This window comes from Chlamydotis macqueenii, chromosome 2 (assembly GCF_036417535.1).
Source record: "Chlamydotis macqueenii isolate bChlMac1 chromosome 2, bChlMac1.mat, whole genome shotgun sequence".
Classification (NCBI taxonomy): Eukaryota; Metazoa; Chordata; class Aves; order Otidiformes; family Otididae; genus Chlamydotis; species Chlamydotis macqueenii.
Window position 1 is genome coordinate 60,675,864 of NC_141557.1, and position 25,993 is coordinate 60,701,856.

General features: G+C 38.3%; 1 protein-coding gene across 1 annotated transcript in view; it reads left to right on the plus strand.

Annotated features, from left to right (window-relative positions):
* The window catches only part of ADCY1 (adenylate cyclase 1), a 187,669-nt gene extending 161,931 nt beyond the window's left edge, over nt 1-25,738 (plus strand). The window contains exons 12-20 of the mRNA XM_086741474.1: nt 4,865-4,954; nt 7,846-8,102; nt 8,718-8,844; nt 16,772-16,888; nt 18,038-18,184; nt 18,560-18,658; nt 22,637-22,751; nt 24,353-24,477; nt 25,400-25,738. Coding sequence (XP_086597600.1) covers nt 4,865-4,954; nt 7,846-8,102; nt 8,718-8,844; nt 16,772-16,888; nt 18,038-18,184; nt 18,560-18,658; nt 22,637-22,751; nt 24,353-24,477; nt 25,400-25,738 — 1,416 coding nt within the window. The remainder of the gene's footprint in view (nt 1-4,864; nt 4,955-7,845; nt 8,103-8,717; nt 8,845-16,771; nt 16,889-18,037; nt 18,185-18,559; nt 18,659-22,636; nt 22,752-24,352; nt 24,478-25,399) is intronic.
* Nucleotides 25,739-25,993: the final 255 nt, after the last annotated feature.

Consider the following 25,993-nt stretch of genomic DNA (forward strand, 5'->3'; position numbering starts at 1 on the left):
GGGGAGACCTGATAGTGGTCTTCCAGTACCTCAAGGGGGCCTACAAGAAAGATGGGGACAGGCTGTTCAGTAGGGCCTGTCGTGATAGGACAAGGAGTAATGGTTTTAATATATTGAGGGGTAGATTTAGATTAGATATTAGAAAACATTTTTTACTATGCGAGTTGTAGAACACCGGGACAGGTTGCCCAGAGAGGTGGTGGAAGCCCCATCCCTGGAAATGTTCAAGGCCAGGCTGGATGAGGCTCTGAGCAACCTGATCTAGTTGGGGATGTCCCTGCTTCTTGCAGGGGAGTTGGACTGGATGATCTTTGAAGGTCCGTTCCAACTCTAACCATTCTATGATTCTATTACATTAGTGCTATGCTTTTTGTCTTTTTTTGCTACCCCTTCCCTGGACACCTACCACTAGCTACTGAATCATTTCAGTGTTCAGATAAACGGCTGCTTTAGCCTGACTTTTTCTGCTTTCTGACTGCAGAGCACACTAGTTCTCTCTTCTATTCTGACTGGTAGTTGGATGCTAAGCACTGCTAACTTCCCCTTTGTTTTCAGAATTTTTCCTGCCAAAGCTGCAGCTTTTTTGATGGTAAAGCACAATGTTTTGCACACTCAACCCTTGGCCTTTTCAAAACCTTTAGTAATTATTAATTCTCCTGCATTACATTTTCACAACAGTAATGATGCAGACATTTGGTTGTTGTATGACAGAACTAGTCTGCCAGATCAGAATAAAACATCTACAGACTAATTTTCTGATTAAAGAAGTCTGTAGTGGTTTAACCTAAATTTGGTCTTCTCAGGCAAGGAGGAGAAAAACATCTACACAGTTATCAGCTTTGCTGATAAGCACACATTAATTTTTAGTTAAGAAAATATGCCCTTTGGCAGGAGGAAAGTAATTGCTTTCATGGAAACATAAGTAGTGTATTAGGAAACTATCTGGTACAGAGCAGATCTTTCTTACACAATTATTTGGGATTAATTTTGATAATCTTTTTTGTTGCATAAAGGCACAGTTGTTTATAATCTGTTGCTCTGTCTACGGACAGTGGAAACACAGATGAAGTTTGTAGGAAATTGCTCCTCTTTATGCATTTCCCTAGGGCTAGTGCAAACTTAGTTTGCTCCAGCTGTTTTGGCAGTCAAATGAATTTGAATTTACTCCAGGTTCCTCTAGAGATTCAGTATCTTACAGCATCAAATCCAGCATTAGAAAAATAAAGAAATACAAAAAATCAAATAATATCACAGTTTTAAATTTTGTGGTGAAAATTTTGTCTTATATATTTAAAAAAGGTAATGAATATGGTATGTATAATGCATATAGAATAGTAAACCAGTCATTCCCCTATTTTAATCAGTCTTCTGGCACTTATTTTCTATTTTCCACTGGACAAGTGACTCAACTTCTCCATGCTTCAGCATCAAATGCCTTACTTGTAAAACCACTATAATAATGTGGTAATAATGCTAGGTACTAGTTACCTAGCTAGGTAATAATTACCTAGCATTTGGGGATCTGGCAGTACTTATTTAATAAAAATTCTGTCAAAAAAAGAAAATGAAGCCCAAAATTCTATGCTATCATAAAAGAGCAGATGCAATCTTAGAATAACCAAAAATCAGAAGTATAAGTCTTAAGTGTTAGTCAGAGTTTTAATACAGATGTGTCTCATACCTTACCTTTTAAAAGTTTCTTTTCCTTTTTAACTCAATAGCCTAGCATGTCAACATTTTGAATGTATATGTACCACACACAAACACAAAAATGTCTGTGTGATGTGTCAGGACATATTGTCTTTGAATCTGCGTTTTGATGTGTCACTGTTGACCATGCAGCATTATCTTCGAACTATGGAGATTCTCTCTTTAGCAAGCAGCAAATAACAGATTTGGTTGCAAACTGAGTTAGTGGAATATATATATGTATTTCCTTTAAATAAAATTATTATTTCATATTTTATTTATATGGATAAAAACACATATGTTCCACTTCATGTGTACATAGGATTTTGGTCTGGTTGAGTGGAAAACTTAATGGGTAAAAAACCATCTGGATGGTCACATTCAAAGTATAGCAGTTTGTCATCATACTCTACCTGGAAGCCAGTAGTACATGGGATACTGCAGAAGTTTATCTTGGGATATGTCCTGTTAAACATTTTTATCCATGACCTGGAGAAGGACATGGAGTATACTTATGTCAAGTTTTCAGGTGACTCCAATTTCAGGGTGACATCTAATACACTGGCAGGATGACCATTGAGGGGGACCTAGATAGTTTGACAGAATGGGTCAACAGGAATCTTAGGAAAATAAAGTCCAGGCCCTGAGAAGGAAGAACCCCCCTGCAATGACAGAGGCTGGGGACTGACAAGCTCTGCAGAAATGATCAAGGCAGATAGTACTTTTGGGCCCCTTTCCAACCTGAACTGTATGGTAATGATGAATAAATGCATAAATAGTCTATCTCTTTTTTCATAGTGTAATTTTGGACACTGCTATATCCCCTTCCTTGAGACACAGCTTTTCAATGTGAGATTCTTACAATTTAAGGTTCTTGTTCTGCAGTGTGCTCACTGTTCTATTAAAGGTGATATAGCTCAGGTATCCCAGTATATTTTACTGATGCTGACTAATAGTTAAACTGGTTTCTCGTGTAGCCAATTAACTCAGGTCTATAATATGCTTATATAAATCTACTATTGTTGTTACATTGGTTGTTCCCTACCTACGTTTACATGGACTTAATCCGCCCTGAAGAGAGAATGTATTTGCAGATCATACATAGTTTTTTGTTTTTCTGTAATTGCTATATTCTTCTATTTCACAGCCCAGATGAAGTTGATTCACCTATAACTGTTTCAAACTTTTAATTTATGGACACACATACAGGGGAAATGTCTCTGCATATGTGAAGGGAAGGGAAGGAGTTTCAATATGTGATTTCTGTTGTACCAAGACCACAGAAGCCCCTCTCTATGGGTACTTTGCTGCCTGCTGGAAGCTATGCTTTTCATGTTGATGATACCCATTAAGTGAACAGCTTTTCTTCAGGACTGGTGACTTTCATTCAAAAATTAGATGTTTGCTTGCTCCATTTGATCTTAAGTCAAATCCAGCTTTCATAAGTCTGACCCCCTATATTTAAGAAGGGACACAGGTTTGGTCCCCCTTTAAATCTGATTGTTTCCTGGAGTTAATTCTTGCCCCTTGAAGTCACTGAAAGAAGTTGTAGAATCATAGAATTGTCAGGGTTGGAAGAGACCTTTAGAGGTCATCTGGTCCAACACCCCTGCAAGGAGCAGGGACAACTTCAACCAGATCAGGTTGCTCAGAGCCTTATCCAGCCTGGCCTTGAATGCTTCCAGGGATCGGGGCATCCACCACCTCTCTGGGCAACCTGTTCCAATGTTCTACCACCCTCAGTGAAAAATATTTTTTCCTAATGTCAAATCTGAACCTACCCCTTGTCCTATCGCAACAGTCCCCACTGAAGAGTTTTTCCCTGTCTTTCTTGTAGGCCCCCTTGAGGTACTGGAAGACCGCTATCAGGTCTCCCCGGAGCCTCCTCTTCTGCAGGCTGAACAGCCCCAACTCTCTCAGCCTGTCCTCCTAGGAGAGGTGCTCCAGCCCTCTAATCATCTTTGTGGCCCTTCTCTGGACGCTCTCCAACAGGTCCACATCCTTCTTATGCCGGGGGCTCCAGAGCTGTATGCAGTACTCTGGGTGGGGTCTTATGAGAGCAGAGTAGACGGGCAGAATCACCTCCCTTGACCTGCTGGCCACGCTTCTTTTGATGCAGCTCTGGATGTGGTTGGCTTTCTGGGTTGCAAGCAGACATTGTTGGCTCATGTTGAGCTTTTCATCCACTAGCACACCCAAGTCCTCCTCAGGGCTGCTCACAATCCATTCTGCGCCTAGCCTGTATTTGTGCTTGGGATTGCCATGACCCATGCCCTTGCACTTGGCCTGGTTGAACTTCATGAGGTTTGCATGGGACCGCCTCTCCAGCCTGTCAAGATCCCTCTGGATAGAATCCCTTCCCTCCAGTAGTCCTGTGGTCTGAAAGACATACTGTGGATCCAGTAGATAACAGGTACCCCAAATATTCTTAATGTAAGGGGAAAGGAAGGACAGCAGCTTTCCCTGAAACCACAGTAAATCAATATGACTGGAAAAAGTGTAAGTACTAGAGCCTGACGGACTTATCCTTCCTCTCTCACCTTCTGTCACTGGCTTTATATATGCTTACAGCAGCAAGCACTTCACACTTCACAGTGATGAAATCAGGGTAAAAATGGAGATGAGCAAGACATTCACAAGACTCTGTTCCGCCAGGCATTTTTCTTCTCTACTGCTCTTTCTGCTCTGACAAATTCAATATTTTTAATGAGTCCGGATAATTAAAACTACCCTGACATTTAACGTGACTATTATAGCAGAAGACACAGATACCACTCCAAAATTCTATGCTGCCACAGTGTGTTCTCTTGGATCACTGTTTATAGCTGATAATTTGCAAGGCAAAAGATGCTTTGGGTATTTTCCCCATGGGAACAAAATTAAGTGCCATGCTAATTTATTATTTGCATTATAAGCAGACATCCTATTAACCTTTCAAAGAGTTTTAATTATAGTGAGAAATAATGTATAGTAATAATAATTTCACATTTATTACCCTCAAAAATGCAATTACCATTAAAACACGTGTACACAATAACAGCTGCAGGCTTGTTTCATAATTTGCAGTGAAGACAAAATTTCAGTATTCCTTATTCACTTCTTTTTGTAGACTACTAAAAATAACAACCCCACTTAGAAATTATCTATTAATCTTTTTCTTTTTTTCCTTCTTCAGTGTTTTCCAGGGTGCCTGACAATACAAATTCGTACCGTTTTGTGTATTTTTATTGTGATCTTAATATACTCTGTGGCTCAAGGATGTGTTGTGAGTATTTAAATCAAGTATCTCTTAATTTAGCATTCTGTTTAAAGAACAACGTGATACAGATCCTTTAAACACATACCATATTCTCATCTGGTGAACTCCTGCTCTTTTTATTATTCATACTTGCAGAGCATGTTTCTTCAAAATTAAAGCACTTTGCTATAATTTGAACTTTCACTGCCCTGAGTCAGAGTGTTGAATTAGGAATGCAATGCTATTAGCAAATTACACAGATAATACATCTGTAAAGATCTATAGAGATTTTTGTATCAAACCTTGGTATCACATAGTCTGCTGATGTCATGTACTTTATGGAAAAACTATTTTACATGTTCAACTTGCTTACTACTTCAATGGCTAATATTTTGTGACAGACAAGCCATGGTGTCAAACAACATTACTTATTTCTATGTTCTATAGAACATATTTCTGTATAACAACAGGGGGATATTTTTAGTCCAGGCAGTTCAGAATAGATAACGAGAACTTTAAAATATGGACAATATTGCATAATGGGAAAAGGTGCTACACTGGGCTACTTAGAGGATCCATTCACATCTAATGTCCAAGAAGCTTCTCTTGTATGAAGAGAACTTGCTCAATACTTCTGAAAATTGAGTTTCTTTTACTGTAGATTAGCAGCTAGTTCTACATGGTAGACTTGAATGTCAAATGGAATTTAAACTTCCACCTAAGTATTTGGCATTTCGTTGCCTTGTCAAATTCCTAGCACTCAATTTCAGCATTTTGGCTGTGAACACTAATGAATTAAACATGTTAGGGTACCCACAGGAAAGAATCCATACAAAAATAGCACGCTAAACACAATTGGAAATGCTGAGAAGGCAGATATCTCAAATCATGCCTCTCTGCGGGATTTAGGCAGTGTATTCTGACCAATAGGAAGACAGTGATTTCATGAGCAATTCACAGTGCTAACTGAGATGCCAAGCCTCTTATTTTATATTTTGTGCATTCACCCCTCCCTGGACCTGCCCTGAGAACATCTACCAAGCTGATTCCCATTAAGAATGGGCAGAGGATCTCTTGTCTGTGAATTCCAATGTCCTGAGAGAGGTACCAAGAATTACTGATGTTCACACATTTCTGGGAACTTCTAAACATCAGCTGTGTGAGTAATACACAGCCCTAATAGCACACAGACATATATCTGGTTCTTAATGTGCATATAAGCCCAAAATGCATAGAGATATGCAGTGCCTCCAGGCTAGCTAGCATCTCAGCAAGTTCTGTGTATCTGACTTTGGGATTGAGGTGAATATTATGACAGCTTTGTGGATCAGCCTTCATAGATCTGACACTTTGAAGAAATAAAACAAGCACCATTGTTGCCATTTAAAGATGGTGAAAATGAGAAACAGACATCGTAAGGCCTAAAAGGCAACATTGGACATCAGTGGAAAAAGGCAGATTAGAATTCAGAAGTTCTGGCCTCCAACAAGGCAGTGATCATTCAGTTAAAATTTAGAATAGATCCCAAATATAACTTTATCCTTTATTGAAGCAAAAATAGCCTGAAATCATTGAAATGCTTAGGAGAAATGTGTAATCAGTAGCAAGTATTAGTTCCTGCAAAGTAGTGCCTGTAGAATTCTCAGCTAGCAGAGGAGCTAGGTGTTGAGGTTTCACTCTTAGTTGTAGAGCTGATGGTGTTTTCCTGGATGGATTGCACATCATTTATGAAGCCCTCATGCATGCCTATGTTTTCAGATGTGCTTAGTATGAACAGCGTTTTTAAGGATGTTGAACAAAATCACATTAAACAGATTTTTCACTTCACTCTTTCTCATCTCATTTCATGATGTTAGCCATTATGAATTAAATTCACATTTTATCTGCTATGTCTCATCTTTTTAAATTACTACAACCCCCCGTAAAATATACTGCTTAATCACCTTTCAAGTTGTTGGTTGTTTTACAGCATGCTATAAAATTTCATTATCAGTGGTTAGGATTTAATAAAAAGGTTTAATAACACACTTCAAAAGAGAAACTTAAGTACAGGGCAGGGTTTATGTGGCCGTGCCTGTTAAAATCAATTTCACACTGCCATTCCACTCTCCCTGTTTATGCTAGTTCTTATCCCCTCCCTTTGTAAAGGGTGAAGTGCAATTAAAACTGGAGCTCTAGGGACTTGCATTATTTGCCAGGAATTCCTCCTTTCCTTGAGTAACAGCTCTGAGATTTGTACATAAGATTGCCTTTGGAAGAAGCAGGTTAAATTTCCTCAAATTTCCCACAGGAAATGCACTAAATATTTTTTTCATTTCCCAGTCTAGGGAGGAAATGGAACTCCTTGAATAACTGAAAAGACAGGGATAATTAAAGATGACGCCTTGTATTTGAATCGTATGTGATAGCAGAGGTAGCTTTGAAATTGACAAAAGATATCATTCTTGTTTAGCTTTTCAATTAAAGATTAAAATATTTTATTTTGTATTTGATTAATTGAAATTTATACGATTTACATAGTATATAAAACAAACACATTTCTTTCTGTGCTCTATGCGAGATCCTTTCTCACCTGGCCATATAAAATGTTTACTGAAGTTCCTTAATTTTGCAGTAATGTGTTGGCTTGAGAATCTCTTGGTTTTGAGCACTGAGAGGGAAACTGTTCAACTAAGCCCAAACTTTAATTGGTTGGCCTTACTGGCATCTAATGAACAAAAAGTGTCTCCCACCTAAAACTGAGTAAAGCGTTATGGGAAAAGGAGAGAGATTTTATTAGAGCAATGAGCTGGGTGGGAACTGCGTGGCCATATTTTCCCAATTAGAAAAAAAAACTACAGTCAGCCCCCATAGCAGCTGCATTTCTGTTTATTTCATAATTAACTTTCTCCCCTTCTCGCTTCTCCTGTCTTTTCTAGGTTGGCTGTATGCCTTGGATTTGGAATACCAATTCCAGCAGTTCAATAGTTATCATTTCTCCTGGTGGAACAAATAAAACAATGAATGAACTTCCATGTGACGCAGCCCACTATGCTTTCCTTTCCTGTGTAGTGGGGACTCTCACCTTGGCAATATTTCTACGTGTATCTTCCTTGCCAAAAATGATTCTCCTGCTTTTTGTTACAATTTTGTACATAGTTATTCTAGAACTCAGTGGTTACAGGAAAGCAGTGGGGTATGTATCTTGCAAAGTTAAAGCAACAGTATTTCTGTATAGTCACGACATTGATTACTCATCTGTGAATTGTCTTCTAGCATTCGGTGCTGCTTTGGGCTATATACTCAGTACAGCATAGAAATACTTGAGCTATACTCTCCCTAGCAATTGTATAATCTAGTAATACCCATCAACAGGAGGTCAGCTTTTGGGAACTAACAATTGTTGCCCCACTATTCTGAAGTTTTATGCTAACATCCTCAGCTAAACACATTGCAGTCTAATTATAATATGAAATATGAAAACACTGTTAAAAACTTCACTTCCATATTTCGGCAGCCCACAACCAATTCCAATTTCCTTTAAGCTTTTGAATGTTTATGTATTTCCTACCTAAAAACATGCACATTACAATAGTGTATAGCATTATAAAATCAATTCTCAAGAAGTTGAATATTGGTGTGATGCAGTGATCAGATTTACTGTCACCCATCTCCCTGCCTGTATGAGCCTCTTCAGAAAAGGCTAGTGATTCGGGGGTACCTACATGTTCTAAACTGAAGATCTGATGCTAAAAATATGCAGTGTTAGGTATTAGAAAACCTTAAATAATGCTTCCCTTTTCTTTTCAAGGGGTGGCTCCTTTTCTATGCATGGCTATGAACCAATACTAGCTATTTTGCTATTTTCTTGTGCTTTGGCACTGCATTCCAGACAGGTGGACTTAAAGCTGCGTCTGGACTACCTCTGGGCTGTGCAGGTAAGTCATAGGCCTTTTCTTTCTATTATCTGTGCACACAAAATGATATGTGAATTATTTAATTGGCTCGCAAATACTTTCAGAACAAATTAATTGGACTAAGACATTTTCAAAATCTTTCATGTCTATTGAGGTTTACAGAGAAAAATTATTAGAGCTTTCTTTCCAGAGACCTATAAAACTCATTTGGTCTGGAGAAATGACTTTTTTTTTGTTTATTTGTAGTTATTCCATAACAGTACATCATTAATGAAGTAATATGTTTATATTTAAGGTGCATTATGGAGAGAGAGAGAATTTCAAACATGGGAAATTGACTGTTAGCAATATAAACTTGAGATAAAGAAATTAAATCCATGGAGTTTTTTTTTTATCTTCTAGTACAAAAGGAGGTGAAAATAAGTTGATGTTCAGGTAAACTGAAAAGATGCAAATAAAACTGATAAAAGGAGATACTTATACACATATCATGCAATGAAACTGTGGAACTCTTTCCCAAAGGAAGATAAGAAATTTATTTAATACCAAGTGCCTGGACTTTTTAAAAAATATATATTTGCTAAATATAATAATCACATCAAAACGTATAGTAATTATATTAGCTATAAGCAGGGACATCAGGAAATGTCTACCTCCTGTCACGCCTCTCAGCAGTCCTATGCCCACCTCCAAAGTGTTTCACACTAGCCCCTGAGTGAAGGAGAAAGATGAAGATGTAAGTTTGTTTTAGTGGAATTTGGAAGTTGCCTTTCTGATAAGTCTTACGCTCTTACATTCAGAGGTCACATCCTGTTCTCACCTACACCCTATTAACAGTGCTGTTAAGAGAACTGTATAAATCATGGCAGTGCTTGCTTTTATGTGTAAGATCAAGACTGGAACACATGGATTAAACACATCCCTGACTCTATTGTGTTACACAGAATGGAGAAATCAGGAATGGCTTAGCTCTATTGTCTTCTACTCTTAAAGTTTTTCAACCTAAAAGTTAAGCTCTGTTGGGATTTTTTTTTGTTTATCTTTGATGTCCAAGACCATGTACACCTCTGTTATGATTTAAGTTTATCTTGTTCTATAGTTTCTGTGGACTCTGTGCTGTTTAACTGAGTAAACAATGCATGATCACTTTGTTTAATTTTTGTCCTATGACCTCCAGTATTGATAGATGCTGTACCTGTCAGCCTCAGAAGTTTGTTTTGGACAAACTGATAATAGTTACCACTTGCTGTGTTGCCAAATGTAGTTTTCAGGTGGAAAAAAAAAATCCCTTACTTTGAAACTCAGAGCAGCACATGACTAGCTATATAGCTATCTTTATATAGATTGGCACATGGTGGAGGTATGTGAGTGCCATATGATCCATGAATACAAGACCTTCTGTATGTTATTTCTAGCTGTGAAATAGAGTAGCAAGTAGTAAGATACTGTTCTGCTATCCTGTGGCCTTTCAAAAAGTCAAGAGTTCGTTCCACCATCTTAAATGCTTTTCATCATTCCAGCTACTATGACTTGCACAGTGAATTGTGCATCCCTAAGGAATGTACTACTTAAAGTTTCTTAGTTTCAAGTTTGTTTTTCATTAACAATCAGTTAGTTTTAAAAATTCAAGTACAGAAAACTGATGGGATGCTTGCCTGCTGAAAGACCGGAACTGGACAAGGGTAAAGGAAGAAATATAAACTTTTTCTGTTTTCTTGGAGCCAGGTTTTACAGAACTATCTAGTCATCTACCACTATTAAAACTATTGTGCACTTACTCCAAAGGACAATAAGGGGAGTTAAGACATATGGATGCCTATCAAATTTCAGTAATGTCCAGCAGCATGTTCAGGTACCATTTGAAAAAGTGCTTTTCATCTGAGAAGATCAGATGCCATTTGCCATTTTCAGAGCTTTTCAATTGCTGATTTAGCACTTATGTGGTACCATCTTGTCTGTGAGATTTGCATGATAATAATCAGAAAGGGGAAAAAAAAGTGTAAGTAGAAAATTCAGAAATTAGGGATCAACATAACTACCATTCTTTGAAAAAAGTCTGCTAGGTAGAAGCTTGGCCTCATTGATGATTTGGGCATATACTGGTTTTTTTTTTCTAGATTCCACAAGGAAGATCTATTCCCTATACAATAAAAATAGTGGATAACATAATGTAAGGAACATTGTCCTGGTTTCCGCTCTGTGCATTTGTTGCAAATTTTATTGAATACAAGGGCTAATTAATGTAACATGCCGAAGTACCGTCATGACGGATATTATAGAAGTGCTTATGTTGCTTACTTATTCAAATAGATAAGTAAAAAAAATCTTTGTATTTATTAGGCTCTTTGGCATAGGAAAAATATGAATATTAGAAGGTTTGGGAAGACTGTTGATTGGATATATCTATATGTTAAAACTGCCTTTGCATAGTTAGCAAACTCCAAACTACTAATTGTTTAACAATCTGTAAGAGGAGACAAAAGTAAAAATCACCTTCCTGAGTGACAGTTTTCTCTAGCTGCGGGACTGCAGGAGCCCTGTATATGGTTGAACAGTCGTGTTTCTCTGCAGCAGCAATACTACTTACCATTAGACCATATTGGCTCAATTTGGTTATATTCTTGGTAGCAGAAGTTTTAGAAAGACCATTGACTTAGTGCACAGAGACTGTGGAGATTTTCTTCTGTTTTACAGAGTGAGTGTGCTGGTTCTTTGTGCAAACACTGAATTGCATGAATCTGGAGCTGGAGACACATTTCCCAGTAGCCAGCTGCTGCTGTGTGCCAACCTGGTACAACATGTATTCTTAGGAAGCTTCTCAGTTATTGGCTTAAAACTGGGAGAATTTCAGACTCCAGAGCTTTTCTGGAAGTTGGAAGCACTTTGTTTGCATACTTTTAGTAAGGCTCCTTGTGGGGCTAATCCTGTAAAAGTGTTCTCAGATTAATAAAACCATTTGTGGCATAGGCTGTAATAAAAAGGATTTCGTAGATATTTTCGTTTATGTCATCATGAACAACAAACAGTCTAGTACTAACTGAATGATATTTTAAACTCTGAAAGGTTCCTGCAATTAACACCATTATTAATAAGAATACATGGATAGATGCTCAGTGATCTATGCTAAGGTCTGAGGAAAACCCATTTCCATAGGTTTTGTCAGCCACATGAGGAAAAAAACATGTTTTGAGGAAAAGCAGATTTCAAACAAGAAAAACTGATTTAGAAAAATGATACAGTTTTAAGAAAAGTTAATTTCTGTGAATCTAGGTTACATAACTATAAGCAAAATGAAATTGTAAGTAAAATGTTTCACTAATATTTTTCTTTAAGAATAGATTAGGTCACTGTAACCTTTGGAATGTACAGGCACGGCCAGAACCTATCACCCTTGAAGAAAAGGAGGGATTGATACCAGACTAAAAGAGCAGGTCAAAGACAGAGAAAAGACCAAAAGATGCTCCAAATTGAATAATCGCTGAACTTAGCTAGATAACAATGTTTTCTTTTTTTTTCCCTTATATAAGCAGCTCTTTTCTCAAGGCCTGAGCAAGGAGGATAAGGGTTTCAAACCAATTTGGGGTGGTAGATATTTGCCAACAGGTTTAGGATGTATATTGAGTATGCGCCAGCAAAGAGTTCAACTAAAGGACACTGACTTTTGGGGGTCTGCAACCACCAGAGACCCCCAGAACACTACTGATCCATTTCACTACACATGCACAAAGGACATTTAAATATGCTAAATAGTTCCAGGAAATGAGATGAATATACTAATGATTTATTGGAAAACTCATGGATATGTATATATATAACCTCTGTATATTTTCTTTGTTTTCAAGCTATGGCATGCACGCTAGGAGGAACTATCCCCCATGCATCCAGCACTGCAATAAAGAATGCCTGCTTTCTAAAACTCCAAAACGGGTCTTGGAAAGTTTATTTGCACTGACTTTTCTGGTATCAGTTTTGGTGACCCAGGTGGGACTCAGTCTGTCTACCTGCAGGAACCCCTGAGTCGGTGACTCCCTTGGCTGGCCTCAGAGAACTTCTCTGGTGGGACTCAGCGATTCGGAGGATCCTCGCAGGGACAGACAAGGACCTCTGGTAAGAATAAGGCATTCTTTTAGGTTTTGGGGAGTGGTCATTTGGGCTACTTATAAGATGCAGTTTGTGAAAACTCCGCAGCGTGGCATATGCATTTTATGCATTTGGTAATTTGGTATATACGTGTATTTGGTTTGTAAATAAATACAAGCAATAAATTTATGAAGAAGCTGAAAAAATGGAGTTACTCACCCAGGATTTTTCAGGAGAGGAAAATAAGAATAATACAATGATATGACTCATTATTGCATTCTTTAGGAAACACTAGAATATAATTCAGCTATCTTTTCTAATCCGTGACACTTGTAAGAAATACGTATTTTACAGTAGGCAGGCAAGACTTGTTAGGTGGGCTTGCACTCTCTCTTAGAAATCTGGACCTATAGGAGCAGTGTGATGAGTCTCTTCCCTGTGGTGTTTTAGTGCCACCTTCAGGTACAAAGATGATGTTTCTGCGGCGCCGGTGCCCGGCTTCTTTTTGTCTGTATCTTGAAACAGTGGATTTTCTTGTGATAACTCTCCAGTCAGTGACATTGCCACAGCATTTTTATGCTTATTAAACAGTCACCTGATAGTGCAGGTGATACAACAGCTCACACCACTTCATGAACAGAGGATATGTAACCAGTTACCAACATTGTAAAAACTGTGGGATGCTATGTAGCTTTGTAAAATGCAATAGCTTTTAGTTACATTCATATCAAAAGCCATAGTACCAAATAACATTTTAAATTTGTCACCAAGTCCGAAGCAAAAACAAAGCCTAATTTTAAATACCGCTGCTCTGCAAATACAGTTAAGTTCTGCGAAATTACCTAGCTGCCATGGAATCATAGAATCATAGAATAAGAGAATGGTTAGGGTTGGAAGGAACTTTCAAAGATCATCTGGTCCAACCCCCCTACAAGAAGCAGGGACATCCCTGACTAGATCAGGTTGCTAAGAGCCTCATCCAGCCTGGCCTTGAATGTTTCCAGGGATAGGGCCTCCACCACCTCTCTGGGCAACCTGTTCCGGTGTTCTACAACCCTCATTATAAAATTTTTTTTCCTAATATCTAATCTAAATGAATGAATATCAAAGAGGTGTAAGCAAAAAGCAGAATGTGAAAAATTATGTTTCTCAAATGTATTTTCTTTCATGTTTAGTTTGCAATAATCTGCCTTGGTTTTTGAGCTAGTGACTATTGCATAAATATCATGCTGGCAGCTTTCCTTAATTAACCAATAGGAATAGGGGCAAACAGATGAAGGTTTGGATGCTATTTAGCTGTCTGAATAATATTTCCACCAGAAATGTAAATACCTGTGATCTGTGCTATTTTAATCTTCTTTCGCCAAGCCCAAGTACTCTTTCTCTGTTCTCAGTGTCTGTTTTGCCTGGGAAAGAGTAATGCCTGCACATCCTTTTATCTCAGCTGCTCAAAGAGTAGGTGTTAGGAGTTCATGCACAAGAAGGAAAGGCAGTTTTCATTGCATTCTCCTGAAGGGCAGAAAGCAGGAAGCTAGAAAAAGCTCCAGAAAATATCAGTAATCTCTTTACTTCCCTCCCCATAGAGCTGTGTGATGGTATAGCTTTAAGAGTCCTCACTGCTGAACATGACCAAGTCTTTTTTTTACCTCAGCTCCTTATCTTCCCTTGCAAGAGACACAAGGAGATCTTTCCTCAGGCGGCTCCTGAGGAGTTGCATACATGAGAGCTGTCGTAGGCAGCGCAGGGTGAGAGGATGGATACTCAGACTTTATGCAGTAGTAGCAGAGATGGTACACTTCAGTTCTTGTTCCTAGTAGATCATGTTAATAAAGGCAGGATGTTAGACATTTGGCGTGTCTGGATGGTGTAAGTGCCATCTATGCAGAGACTTCAGATAGAGTACCAACAACAATATAGCAGTATTAACCCACTGTGTGTGCTAAACTAATATACCTTGCTTTTCAACATGACTAAGTAGCTCAGAAGGAGTGCTATGCTAATTCCATGAACTTTGTGCTTCTAGATCTGGAACTAGGTCAGGCAGAACTAACACAGCTTGTTCGTCATGGCACTGCATTGCCCCACATAGGCATTGCCAGTACAAATGTCTCCTGTACCACAGGGAGAGAATGCACTCCTCTCTCCCTGTTGGCTAGGAAGTGCCTGACCTGAAATAGGCCAGGGCACAAAAAGCTAAGAGCACTTGACCTACATTCCTCTTGTTCTGCTTGTTTTGCTTTTTGTCTCTATTTAGGATTTGCTACGATTACCCACCATAGTGTTATTCAAGGGCCTTCCATGACCTTAGTGGAAGCCACTGGCTTCTTTCCTTCTGGCAACTAAACATTCTCGGAGTCAAAATTATAGTTAACAGTTTTGCCTCCAAAGAAGGGAAGAGACTCTTGCTAAGTCTGTTGGAAATGTAGCATTCTACTGTGTTTCTTAGCAATGGTGATATCCTTGATGCCTTTCCCTGCTCTTAGAGGATTTTGCCACCCCTTCAGTCATTACTTTGGTAGTTTGGTTTGAGCCACTAAGCGCTTCACTCAAGAGTTCAGTTCTCAGCCTCCTAGTCACAGCTGTAGTACCTTCATTGTGAATATTGTCATGCCTGTACCTGCACACATACAGTAGTATAACTGGCATTTCTCTCTTAGTAGTTTCATGGCCGTATTGAAGTCAGACAGAAAGGAGGAGAAAAGCCATCACATGCCTTAAAGTTTCATCAGAAGGAAACAGTCAGAAAACCAACAGGCTAGAGTGTCCTTTCTCATTTATTTTATGCTGCTATATTAGGATTGTATTTTATTTCTGTGCATCAAAGGCTGAATGGAAGTTCAGCAACATGATCAAGTTCAGCAACATGATCTCTTATGAGGACAGGCTGAGAGAGTTGGGGCTGTTCAGCCTGCAGAAGAGGAGGCTCCGGGGAGACCTGATAGCGGTCTTCCAGTACCTCAAGGGGGCCTACAAGAAAGATGGGGAGAGGCTGTTCAGTAGGGCCTGTTGCAATAGGACGAGAGGTAATGGTTTTAAAATAGAGGGGGGTATATTTAGATTAGAAATTAGGAAAAAATTTTTTACGATGCGAGTTATAGAACACTGGAACAGGTTGCCCAGAAAGGTGGTGGAGGCCCCATCTCTGGAAACGTTCAAGGCCAGGCTGGATGAGGCTCTGAGCAACCTGACCTAGTCAGGGATGTCCCTGCTTCTTGCAGGGGGGTTGGACTAGATGACCTTTGAAGGTCCCTTCCAACCCTAACCATTCTATGATTCTATAAGTGTCTGCTTCAGTGCTGGCAGCTTTGTCTTTGTGCTGTGACATGCTCTAAAATCTTTGTTGTCAATCATACACAATGGTAGGAAACGCTACGTATTGCTGAAGAACCTTCTCAGTCATGTCTTCCAGAAGGAATGCTTTGGGTCCACAACTGGGCAAGGCAGAGGATTCTGATCACACATTTCAAGATCTAAAATGAACAGCAGCTGCCAGTGATTGAGCAACATCACTATCCATGCAATGTGTCAAACTGATTACTCCACGTACCTACCTCTGCTTGATTCCTTTGACTTGTCTGGAAATCTCTATGCCCTGGCCCAATGGTGTATTGTTCTTTAGGCTGCTCATCTCCCCCGTGTTGTACTGGGACCTTAACTGAGAACCTTAAACATTCCTAGGAAGAAATGGTACTGATCATCTCCCACTTAAAAGGATTTTGCTCCAATGTAAAAGCATGGTTCCCACTCTACTTTGCAGGCGTTATTTTGCTTACTTTAATTTCAAAGGATTAATTCATAGAACCTATTTGATGACTTCAGCTAAATTTTTGAGTTTTGGAAAGATTCTTCTTTTCCTCTATCCCCACAGGCAGAAGAAGAGAGAGATGACATGGAAAGAGTCAAGCTGGATAATAAAAGAATTCTTTTCAACCTGTTGCCAGCACATGTTGCACAGCACTTTCTTATGTCTAATCCAAGAAATATGGTAAACCAAGATAAAATTTAAATACATGGTGATGTTGTATGGGTGTGACCCTCTGTAGTTTGGGTCACCTTTCAACTGTATATTTTCAAGAAATGCTTGGACTTATACATTTTTTTCATGTTAAAAGGAATAGTTTTGTAAAAACTTATGTTCAATAATTAGATTGGGATTATTTCTTTCTCTGCAGTATTCTCCTTCTCTGAAGAATTTTAATAACAAGGAAGATAAGGAAATGTTGTGTCATTCAATGTCAAAGCAGCCAAGTGTCTGCATGCAAATCACTATTTTTTTTTCCAATCAATTTAGAATATTGGAATTTGTCACAGTAGTTTGTGACCTCAGTTTGGTTCTGAATGGTGAAGTATATGAACTGCCAGACACATCCATATGCACCGCTCTGGTTCTGGAAATATGCTACTATTACCAAACCCATCCATTTAAAGTACAAAAAAAAAAAATTATACACACCGGAGGAAGACACAGTAACTTTTAACATCAAAGCTTGCAGTGATTAAGTAAAGCAATTCAGAAAGCCCTTACCAGAATCCTTCCGGTGCAGCTGCAATACCTGCAGCACTGGAGTAGCCATAATGGCCATGAAACTGCCCTTGAGAGTTTGGATCAATGTATGGGAACCACAGAAGAATGGTTTTACTTTCTGTGAGCCGTCCAAATTCTTAAGCAAAAACATTACCATACAGAACAGCATTATATTGTTAATGTTGTATACAGGACTTGGCAGCTCAGGGAAAGACATGAAGGAGTGAAACTTGTTTTGTACTGCAGGGTAAAATTGTTCTATCTCCTATTTTAGTTATAAAACAAAATTGAGAAGATTCAGTTATATTTCTCATACAATAAAAGTTCCACAACTCTTAAGATGTTTTAAAAAAATTTTACTGCCTCCGTGTCTAAACAGAAAAAGACTAAGTTGTTTTAAATTAGTTTAATAGCTTAGGTGTTACTTTTCTTTTGTGTTTTTCAGTGGAGAGATCTTTCAACATTTTTTTAATAAGGCAGTCTTTCTCTCTACCAAAAATGATGGCTTTTGTTCTAGCTATTTATTAGCAGTAAATAGATAACATAATAATGATGCCTGGTTTAGATTAATATTTTAAAATATAAATTATATCTTCTCATGAACCGCAGGACCTTTATTACCAGTCATATTCACAAGTGGGAGTGATGTTTGCTTCCATCCCAAATTTCAATGATTTCTACATCGAATTGGATGGCAATAATATGGGAGTGGAATGTTTACGCCTGTTAAATGAAATTATTGCTGATTTTGATGAGGTAAGGTCTAAACACTTTGTATCAATTTTACCAAATTAGTATCAACAGGGATTATCTGTACGATCTCAATGTATCTTGAACAGCCTGATAAAACAGTACTGTAAAAGTCCTATTTAATTGTAGTTGCTGTCCACTGGGTTTCTCCAAATTGCCCCGTTTGTACTTTTAGGCATAGGAGTTTGACCTCAAATTCCTCTGGTATAGGAAGAGTATTAAAATGTGAGTTAACCATAGTTCTTCAATGACCTCAAACTGCACAAGCCTCAATTTACCAAAAATAATATGGTTTAATCAACTTGCACATATTATCTGATAACTATTATTACTTGTCTAAAATATTATGTAATATTTAACAGTTTTATGTTTTAAACAAAGCTTATGGACAAAGAATATTATAAGGACATAGAAAAGATCAAGACAATTGGAAGTACATATATGGCAGCTGTGGGACTCGTACCTACTTCAAGAACTAAGGTAAGAAAATTTTACATGATGGTCATTTGTGGAGGAACATCAGAAACACAACTAAGTCTTTGTGATTATAGATAACTTGTATTACTTCATTACAACAGTTTAAATCTGAAATTCAAAGAACTGTAGTCTGAAAAAAAACCCCAAACTTTCCTAACAGTTGTTCATGTGGCTTCATTTGGGATTTCATTGTCTGCATCTCTGGATTCTCTGCAAAAAAAAAAAGTCAGAGTGGTAGTGTTTTAAACCTGCTATCTTAGATGACCTTGTAAGATGCAAGGAAGGGGAGACTCTAGGTGTAATGAATTGCTGCAAAACTAACACAAGAATATAAAAATGTTATTTTTTTTCTTTTTTTTTATTGAAATCTGGGTGCAACCTACAATAAAAACGAACAACCTCTTCCAACTCCCATCATAGACAGAAAATTATTGCTAGGCACATTGCTGCACTTTACCCTGGTCCCTCCAAATCAGCTCTTCTTTGTCTCTACTGCTAGCATTCTTTTTACCTCTTTAATTACTCAGAAATCAAAAAAGTAAAATTCGTTTCAGACCCACTAGTGCTGGGTCACAATTCTTCTGTATCCTCATTACTACTCCTGAGTGTATTTCTCACCTTAAGTTAGTGTCTTGGGACAGAAATTTCCTAGATTTGCATTTAGCATCTTGAAAAGCAGAGAACCCTGTGGACAGTATACTGGATATATTGTACACAGAGTACTGTGCACGTTAATAATTACATTAATCTAATTTGTGAAAAAATAACAAAATTGATAACATGATGAATATAATGAAGATGAAAGCAATCCATGCACCTAGTCTGCATAGAATTTCCAGACACCTCTCACCTGTTCTGATATACATGTATATATGTTGTAGAGGTACACTCGTGCATATGGTTTAGCCTTGCAAAATAACATTGAATTAGAAGGCAAAAGCAAAAAGGTCCAGAAGATGGCCTGTGAACTTTCTAGCAACAATTATCCTTGTTAAGTAAATAAAAAACAAGGCCACATTGAAATCAACTATTAGAATCATGTTGGAGTATATCACATGCAACTAATTTTCTGGTCTGTGAATATTTACAACTGATTCTTTCCTTTGTATCATTCCTAAAAATTGATACATTACAAAAAGTTATTTTTAGAACTCTGTTTGTGCTGAAATGTTTGACTCCTGGGCCCTGAGACAGGCAAAAAAATTGATCCTTTGAATTTTGTTCAGTGTGATCTCAGGCAAACAGGTGACGGCATACTTGTGTGTCTGCTATAAATGCTCTTTGAACTATAATCTTGAAAACAAGTGTGTTATTGGGTAACTTTGGCAGCATATGTTCCAAAATCTAAACATGTTTATCTCTTGTATTTTATAGTTGCTAACTGAAGGGTCAGCTGAGTGTACTGAAGATACTGCTCTGAGCTTATCATAGTAATGCATTTTAAATCACTGCAGAAGATCTTGTACAGGACTCTGCCTTTCTCTGAAATCTTAGGGCAGATTTTGATCCTTTCTGTACAGGCAGCATTTATTCAACATTCTGTATTCCAGAAAAATCTAAAGATCTTGCATGCAACAGATAATATTTTAAACTTTAACTTGAGGTTTCAGCTGTTCTCTGATCTCTTCCCACCGCTCGTGTGATGCAAATGAGTAGAAATTATTCACATCCTCTTGGCAGTTTCCCACTAGGTCTTTGGCATACAGCTATACATTATAAGTCCGATGATCGTCGGTAGCCCATCACGCACAGACGATCACTGCCAGCCATCACAGAGTCCCTGGATTGCCCTATGGAGTCATATGTGTCCATGGAGAGCTATAAGAGACTCAAGTGCTTCTGGTGTCCCCTCTGCCAGGGTTGTCCCAGCTTCACCAGAAAATCTGGCACTGACTTTGATTGTGAACCACCAATTTCATACTAGGATTTGGACATGAGCAGAAAACAGTGGATGGGGTTAACTCTGCTCTTAACTGAGTGTATTTACACACATAAGAACCCAGTACCCTGATGAAGTTAAGTGTTTAAATCCCATTTCTTACAGGACTGTTGTTTCTGTAGCTTGACTTCAGTTTGTGACTATAGTGAATGCACATTGCCTCTGTCAGAGTAGTTTTGCTGTGATGCTGTGGGCAGTCTTTCCTGTAACTATTCCTCTGATGTTTAAATAAATAATTGCTTGTCAGTTGCACCATCAAGGCAGCACACAAACGAAGCTCTTTGTAGATCTTTTGCACAATATGAGTTCATTGTGTGTATGGAGTCCTTTGAGGTTACATCTATGTACACCAGGGTCCTGACTTCATCAGGGTCCTAACTTTGTGGTGTTCTTCAGTGCAGGTTCAAGAGAGTTTGCCAGTAATCCTTCTGAGAGGCATCTATCACCTGCAGCACATTCAGTTATTTGTCACCAGTCTTCAATCCTGCAACCCTGAGGGGCATTGCAGGAAATCAAAGCATTCGTCAGGCAATAAAGAAATGGAAGGATAAAGAATATAAAGAAGCTTAGGGGATTGAATAAAACTATACACTCCTCCCTCCCTCCTTGAGACGTTAAATATTATTCTCCTCTATTGGAAGTGTAGCTATCAGCTCTTTAAACTTAATTCTTGTTCTTGCTTTGTGTTGGTGAGGCTGGAAAAGAATAGAGCTAGTTCACGTTCCAAGAAGCAGAATGCCAGAGACCCAGGCAGGTAAATAAAAATATCCTTCCTAAAAACTGAGACTGGCCCAAGGATTAGTCTCATATTTTTTTTTTGTTAGCACTTTGCTCTAATTTTTATAAATTTCCCAGCCACATGAAGGAACCCTTTCAAACAGAGCTGAATAAAGCACATAGCAACCTGTTTCTCAGGTTTCTCAGCCACTGTCAAGTACTCCATTTGTACTATTTCACTATCGTGCCAAAAACCCAGCAAGCTCCCATCTCATGCCAACTGCCACAGCCCTGTTGTGCAACACCCTACTGAAGCTAGATTGCCACTGACCCTGCATTACTTTCACCATATACTACCTTTAGCCCACTTTCACTTTGCAAATCTGTTCAAGAATTCATATTTATTATTCAAATAAGAGCACAACATAAGAGCAACCATACTGAGTCAGGTCAAAGGTCTATTCTAGTAACATATCTTTAAGTGCATGTACTACAGGACAAATATGCAAATCTCTCTTTTCCACTTTCTAATAATATGCTGCTTAAGAAATTCTAGAGCTACAGATAATATGTTTTTACTACTTTGTAGCAAATATTTCTTCCATGAGTTTGAATAACTATGTTTGAATCTAACTAACTTTTGGAATCCACAATATCATCTGAAAATAGGTTCCACTGTTTAATTAGACTGAAGTTGTAAAAATTATTTTCTTATGTTTTGGGTTTTTTTTTTAGGAGTTGATACTTCAGCATTTCATTTGATCCCTTCTGGTTCTTTTACTTTAGTTCATTTAGATAGGTTTTATAACAACTCACTTCAACTTGCCTAGAAAGGAAAGAAAATAGGGGTATTCTGCATCTCACAGGATTAAACCTAACAGGAATTTTGTAAATGGGAACAGCATGCACCCCATGGAGCTGGGAGCTAGCAAAAGCCCCAAAGGGAGAAGAGGGCAGAAACCGTAGTTATTAATAATCATCAGGCAAAGCAGTTTTGTAAGAAAGCAGGTTGTATTCCCTGCCACGCTCACAACAAACATCTGCAGCTCTCTAGCAACAGAACCACTTTAGCATGGGAACTTTGCTTTCCATTCTTCCCAGAAATCAGAAAGAGTGAAAGAAGGAAAGAAAAAAAGAATTCAGTACTTGAGAAAAGAATACATGCACTGTAGCCACCATCAAAAGTTTCTTTTCACAAACAGCAAAATGTGTTAGATTCTTTTCCTAAGCCATCCAGTCTGAGCTTTTAATTGTTTTTCACTTTGGTATTTCACCTGCCTCTAAGTACCATACAAATCTAACGTGCAATAATATTTTGTTTCTAGGCTAAAAAATCAATTTATTCCCATCTGAGTACACTGGCAGATTTTGCAATAGAGATGTTTGACGTTCTTGATGAAATCAACTATCAGTCCTACAACGACTTTGTCCTACGAGTTGGTAAGTCACATTTCTACAATTATCACACAAGCAGAACACTGTTGCTTGTTGGCTTTCCCTGTGCTGTCTGCAAAGGATTACTCGTCCTGCACTCATTATTGGAATTGAAAAGCCTCCCTTAGCAGGAGAGTCACATCCATGTAGAATGTCAGCAGGCTGGATGGTGAGCATCAGTATTAACAAATTATGATTGTGTCCAATTCCAGTGTGTTCACTTAGTCTACACACTTCTAAAAGGAAACTGCACCAATAATTTTATACAGTATCATTAGCGTACCCAGTCTTGTGGCTTACACTGCTTTGCATTGCTAAAATGCTGAAAACTGGGTCTGACTGTACTTAACTATAAAGTTAAGTTGCATCTGCAAAAGCTATGTTGGTATTAAAAGTAGGATGGGAGCTTTTTGTCCACAGATGCTAAATCACCTCAGCCAGACCCTTTTTCTCCAACAAATCAAATCCTCTGGTTTTCACCACACAAACCTTCCCATACAATCCTTTCCACGTTATTACATGTCTTACCTCTCAGAGTCCTTTCTCTCAATGTTCTCAGAGAGCAATTTCTTCTCTTCCCTTCCTTCACTACATCCCACTCCTCTCCAATGGTACTTCCACTGCAGTTCTCATTTCATTCTGTATTCTAACACAGATCGTTTTTTCCAGCTTCTTTCTATATATATTTTCATTACTCATTTGTGAGGATGGGCTGGACAAGGGGAAAAGTGTGGTTGCTAGCAGCAGAAGATTAAGAAAGTCCAAAGACATGAACGGTAGCAATAGGGGAGTTATACATCTTTTCCCTCCTGTACATCCTAATAATTATAAACCTCAAATTCTCTTTGAACTTGGTTATAACTGTTCTTTCCAGGTTCACAAAGGGGCAGAAGACAAATATCTAACCCCCATTCTTCTGCATAACTTCCCTGGGAAAGCCCTTGCACAGAATCTCCAGGAAGGTTTAGCATCTGCAACTCTTCAGAAGGAATATCCTCTTTTATCTTCCAAACAAGGTGTCAAAATCAGCCAGAAATGTAGAATTGAGCCCTGTGGTTTTCCAGAAAAGACACCCGAGCCATTTTCACATGCTCTTGTCTTCTTCCAATGTCTCCCTGATCTGAGTACTGACAACCAATGTGACACACTTCCCTTACCCCATTCCTCCTGTCTTCCAGGCCACTATTTCTGTTCCACTTGGAAAACCTCCATTAAAAGACTTTGTATGAGCAACCACAGTGGAAGTCATAGCAAACAATTAAAGATCTTTAACATTTTATCCTGAATTGTTCTACAGCTAAACTCTGCACTACCACTGCTTTTCTTCTTTTCTTAAAACAGACAAAAAAAGAAAAGGCACAGATGAGCCAGATTTTTATGTTGTCTGTCATATTGCATTTCCAGTAAGGTATCTGTATGTATTTCTTTATTTTGTTTCTAAACCTCTCACAAATACAGAAGTCCGATTGGCATTAATTTAACATATATTATGTCCGATTACCAGAACAATTCTAAGGCACTGGTGTTAAATCTATTTTGCAAGATTCATGTTTCCCTTGGATTATATGTTGTAGTGTTTGAAACCAAAGCCATTGTTTTTATTTTAGGTATTAATGTTGGGCCAGTAGTGGCTGGAGTCATTGGAGCCAGAAGACCACAGTATGATATTTGGGGGAACACTGTAAATGTTGCCAGCCGCATGGATAGTACTGGAGTGCAGGGGAAAATTCAGGTGAGTGCATTCTGAGACAATTTTGCAAACTTTACATACCTCCTGTTTTATATGTGGTTACATTTTCAAGACAACTTAGGAAACACAGCCTCACTTAGGCAACATTGTCCATATGATTCAAACATCAGAAGTATTATTTTTCCATTTTATTTTTATTTTATTTATTTATTTTCCATTATTTCATATTATTCAATTTTATTTTTATTTTATTTATTATTTTTCCATTATTTTTCATTATATATACTTCACTACCTGGAGGCAATGAAATTCACAAATAAATCATTTTCCATCAAAAGAAATACACCACACAGTTGGAGGGAAGCCTGGGAATGCCGACACTGCATGGGTCAGTCCTTGTGCTGTAGGATTTTTGCCTGAATAAGGACTACAAGGAAAGGATCTATGTCCCTTTGCATCCTGCAGCATCTTCTGTAGCTTTAAAAATTCCTTGGATACTTTGAATTTGAGAGGCTACACAGACAGAGAACATTGTTGTTCAACTAGAGCTTGGCCAGAAGCTATGCTGCACCTCTCAAAATCCCAATGAACTCTTGCATTCTTTTATCCAAATACCTGTCTAGTCTCCAGGGATCAAAAGTTCTTCTGGAGTAATTAACGTCACTGGAACTGATCCAGCTTACAACACTGGACAATTTGGTTACACATTTCAGTTGGACAGAGCTTAATCTGACTAAGTAATTATTCAGCTCAAGATCAGAAGTTCTTCTTCTCATATTCCAGATTGGTCAGTGATTTTTAATTCCTTCAGAAAATTCTAAGTGAGCCTGAGAGCAGCAGGTGCTAATTCATTCTGCTTATGCATATTTCATGACAGAGCAGTAAAATGGGGAGAGTGGGCAGTTCTAGGATTAACCTTATATGAACAGGAAAAACTAATAATACTTTTTTTTTCTGTCTTCAGGTGACAGAAGAAGTTCAGCGGATATTAAAAAGGTGCAGTTATGAATTCGTGTGCAGAGGTAAAGTCAGTGTAAAGGGAAAAGGCGAAATGTTGACCTATTTCCTGGAAGGAAAGTCTGATGGAAATAATTCACAAACACGGTCTTTAAACTTAGAGCGGAAAATGTACCCTTACGGGAGAGCAAACATTCAAAAAAAACTGGGCACCAGCTGTCCGTCGGTGTCCTCAGTTGCTAGCTTTACTGTAAAAGCTGGGCTTGCAGCAGGTCAAGCATCTGCCACTCACACAAATCAAACACTGCATTATCTTCCTTCTGTGCCAGCTGTCAAGGAAGTGTAGAGCAAAGGAGATTTTGTTGTGCCATTTGCAATGAACTTGGAGAGCAATGGTTGCCTGAATTTTTACCAAGAGATCAGAGGTTATAGGCCATGGCATTAACTAAGGACTACTACAACCCAACCAAAGAGAACTTGGGGACTGTGTAACAAACTCTTGGGATGGAACATATAAGGGCTAGCAATTCTGTTAGGAAAAGTCAAAACCTGATTTTCTGGAAATGAGGAATATTTTCTTGGCATTTTTAAAGGGTAAATG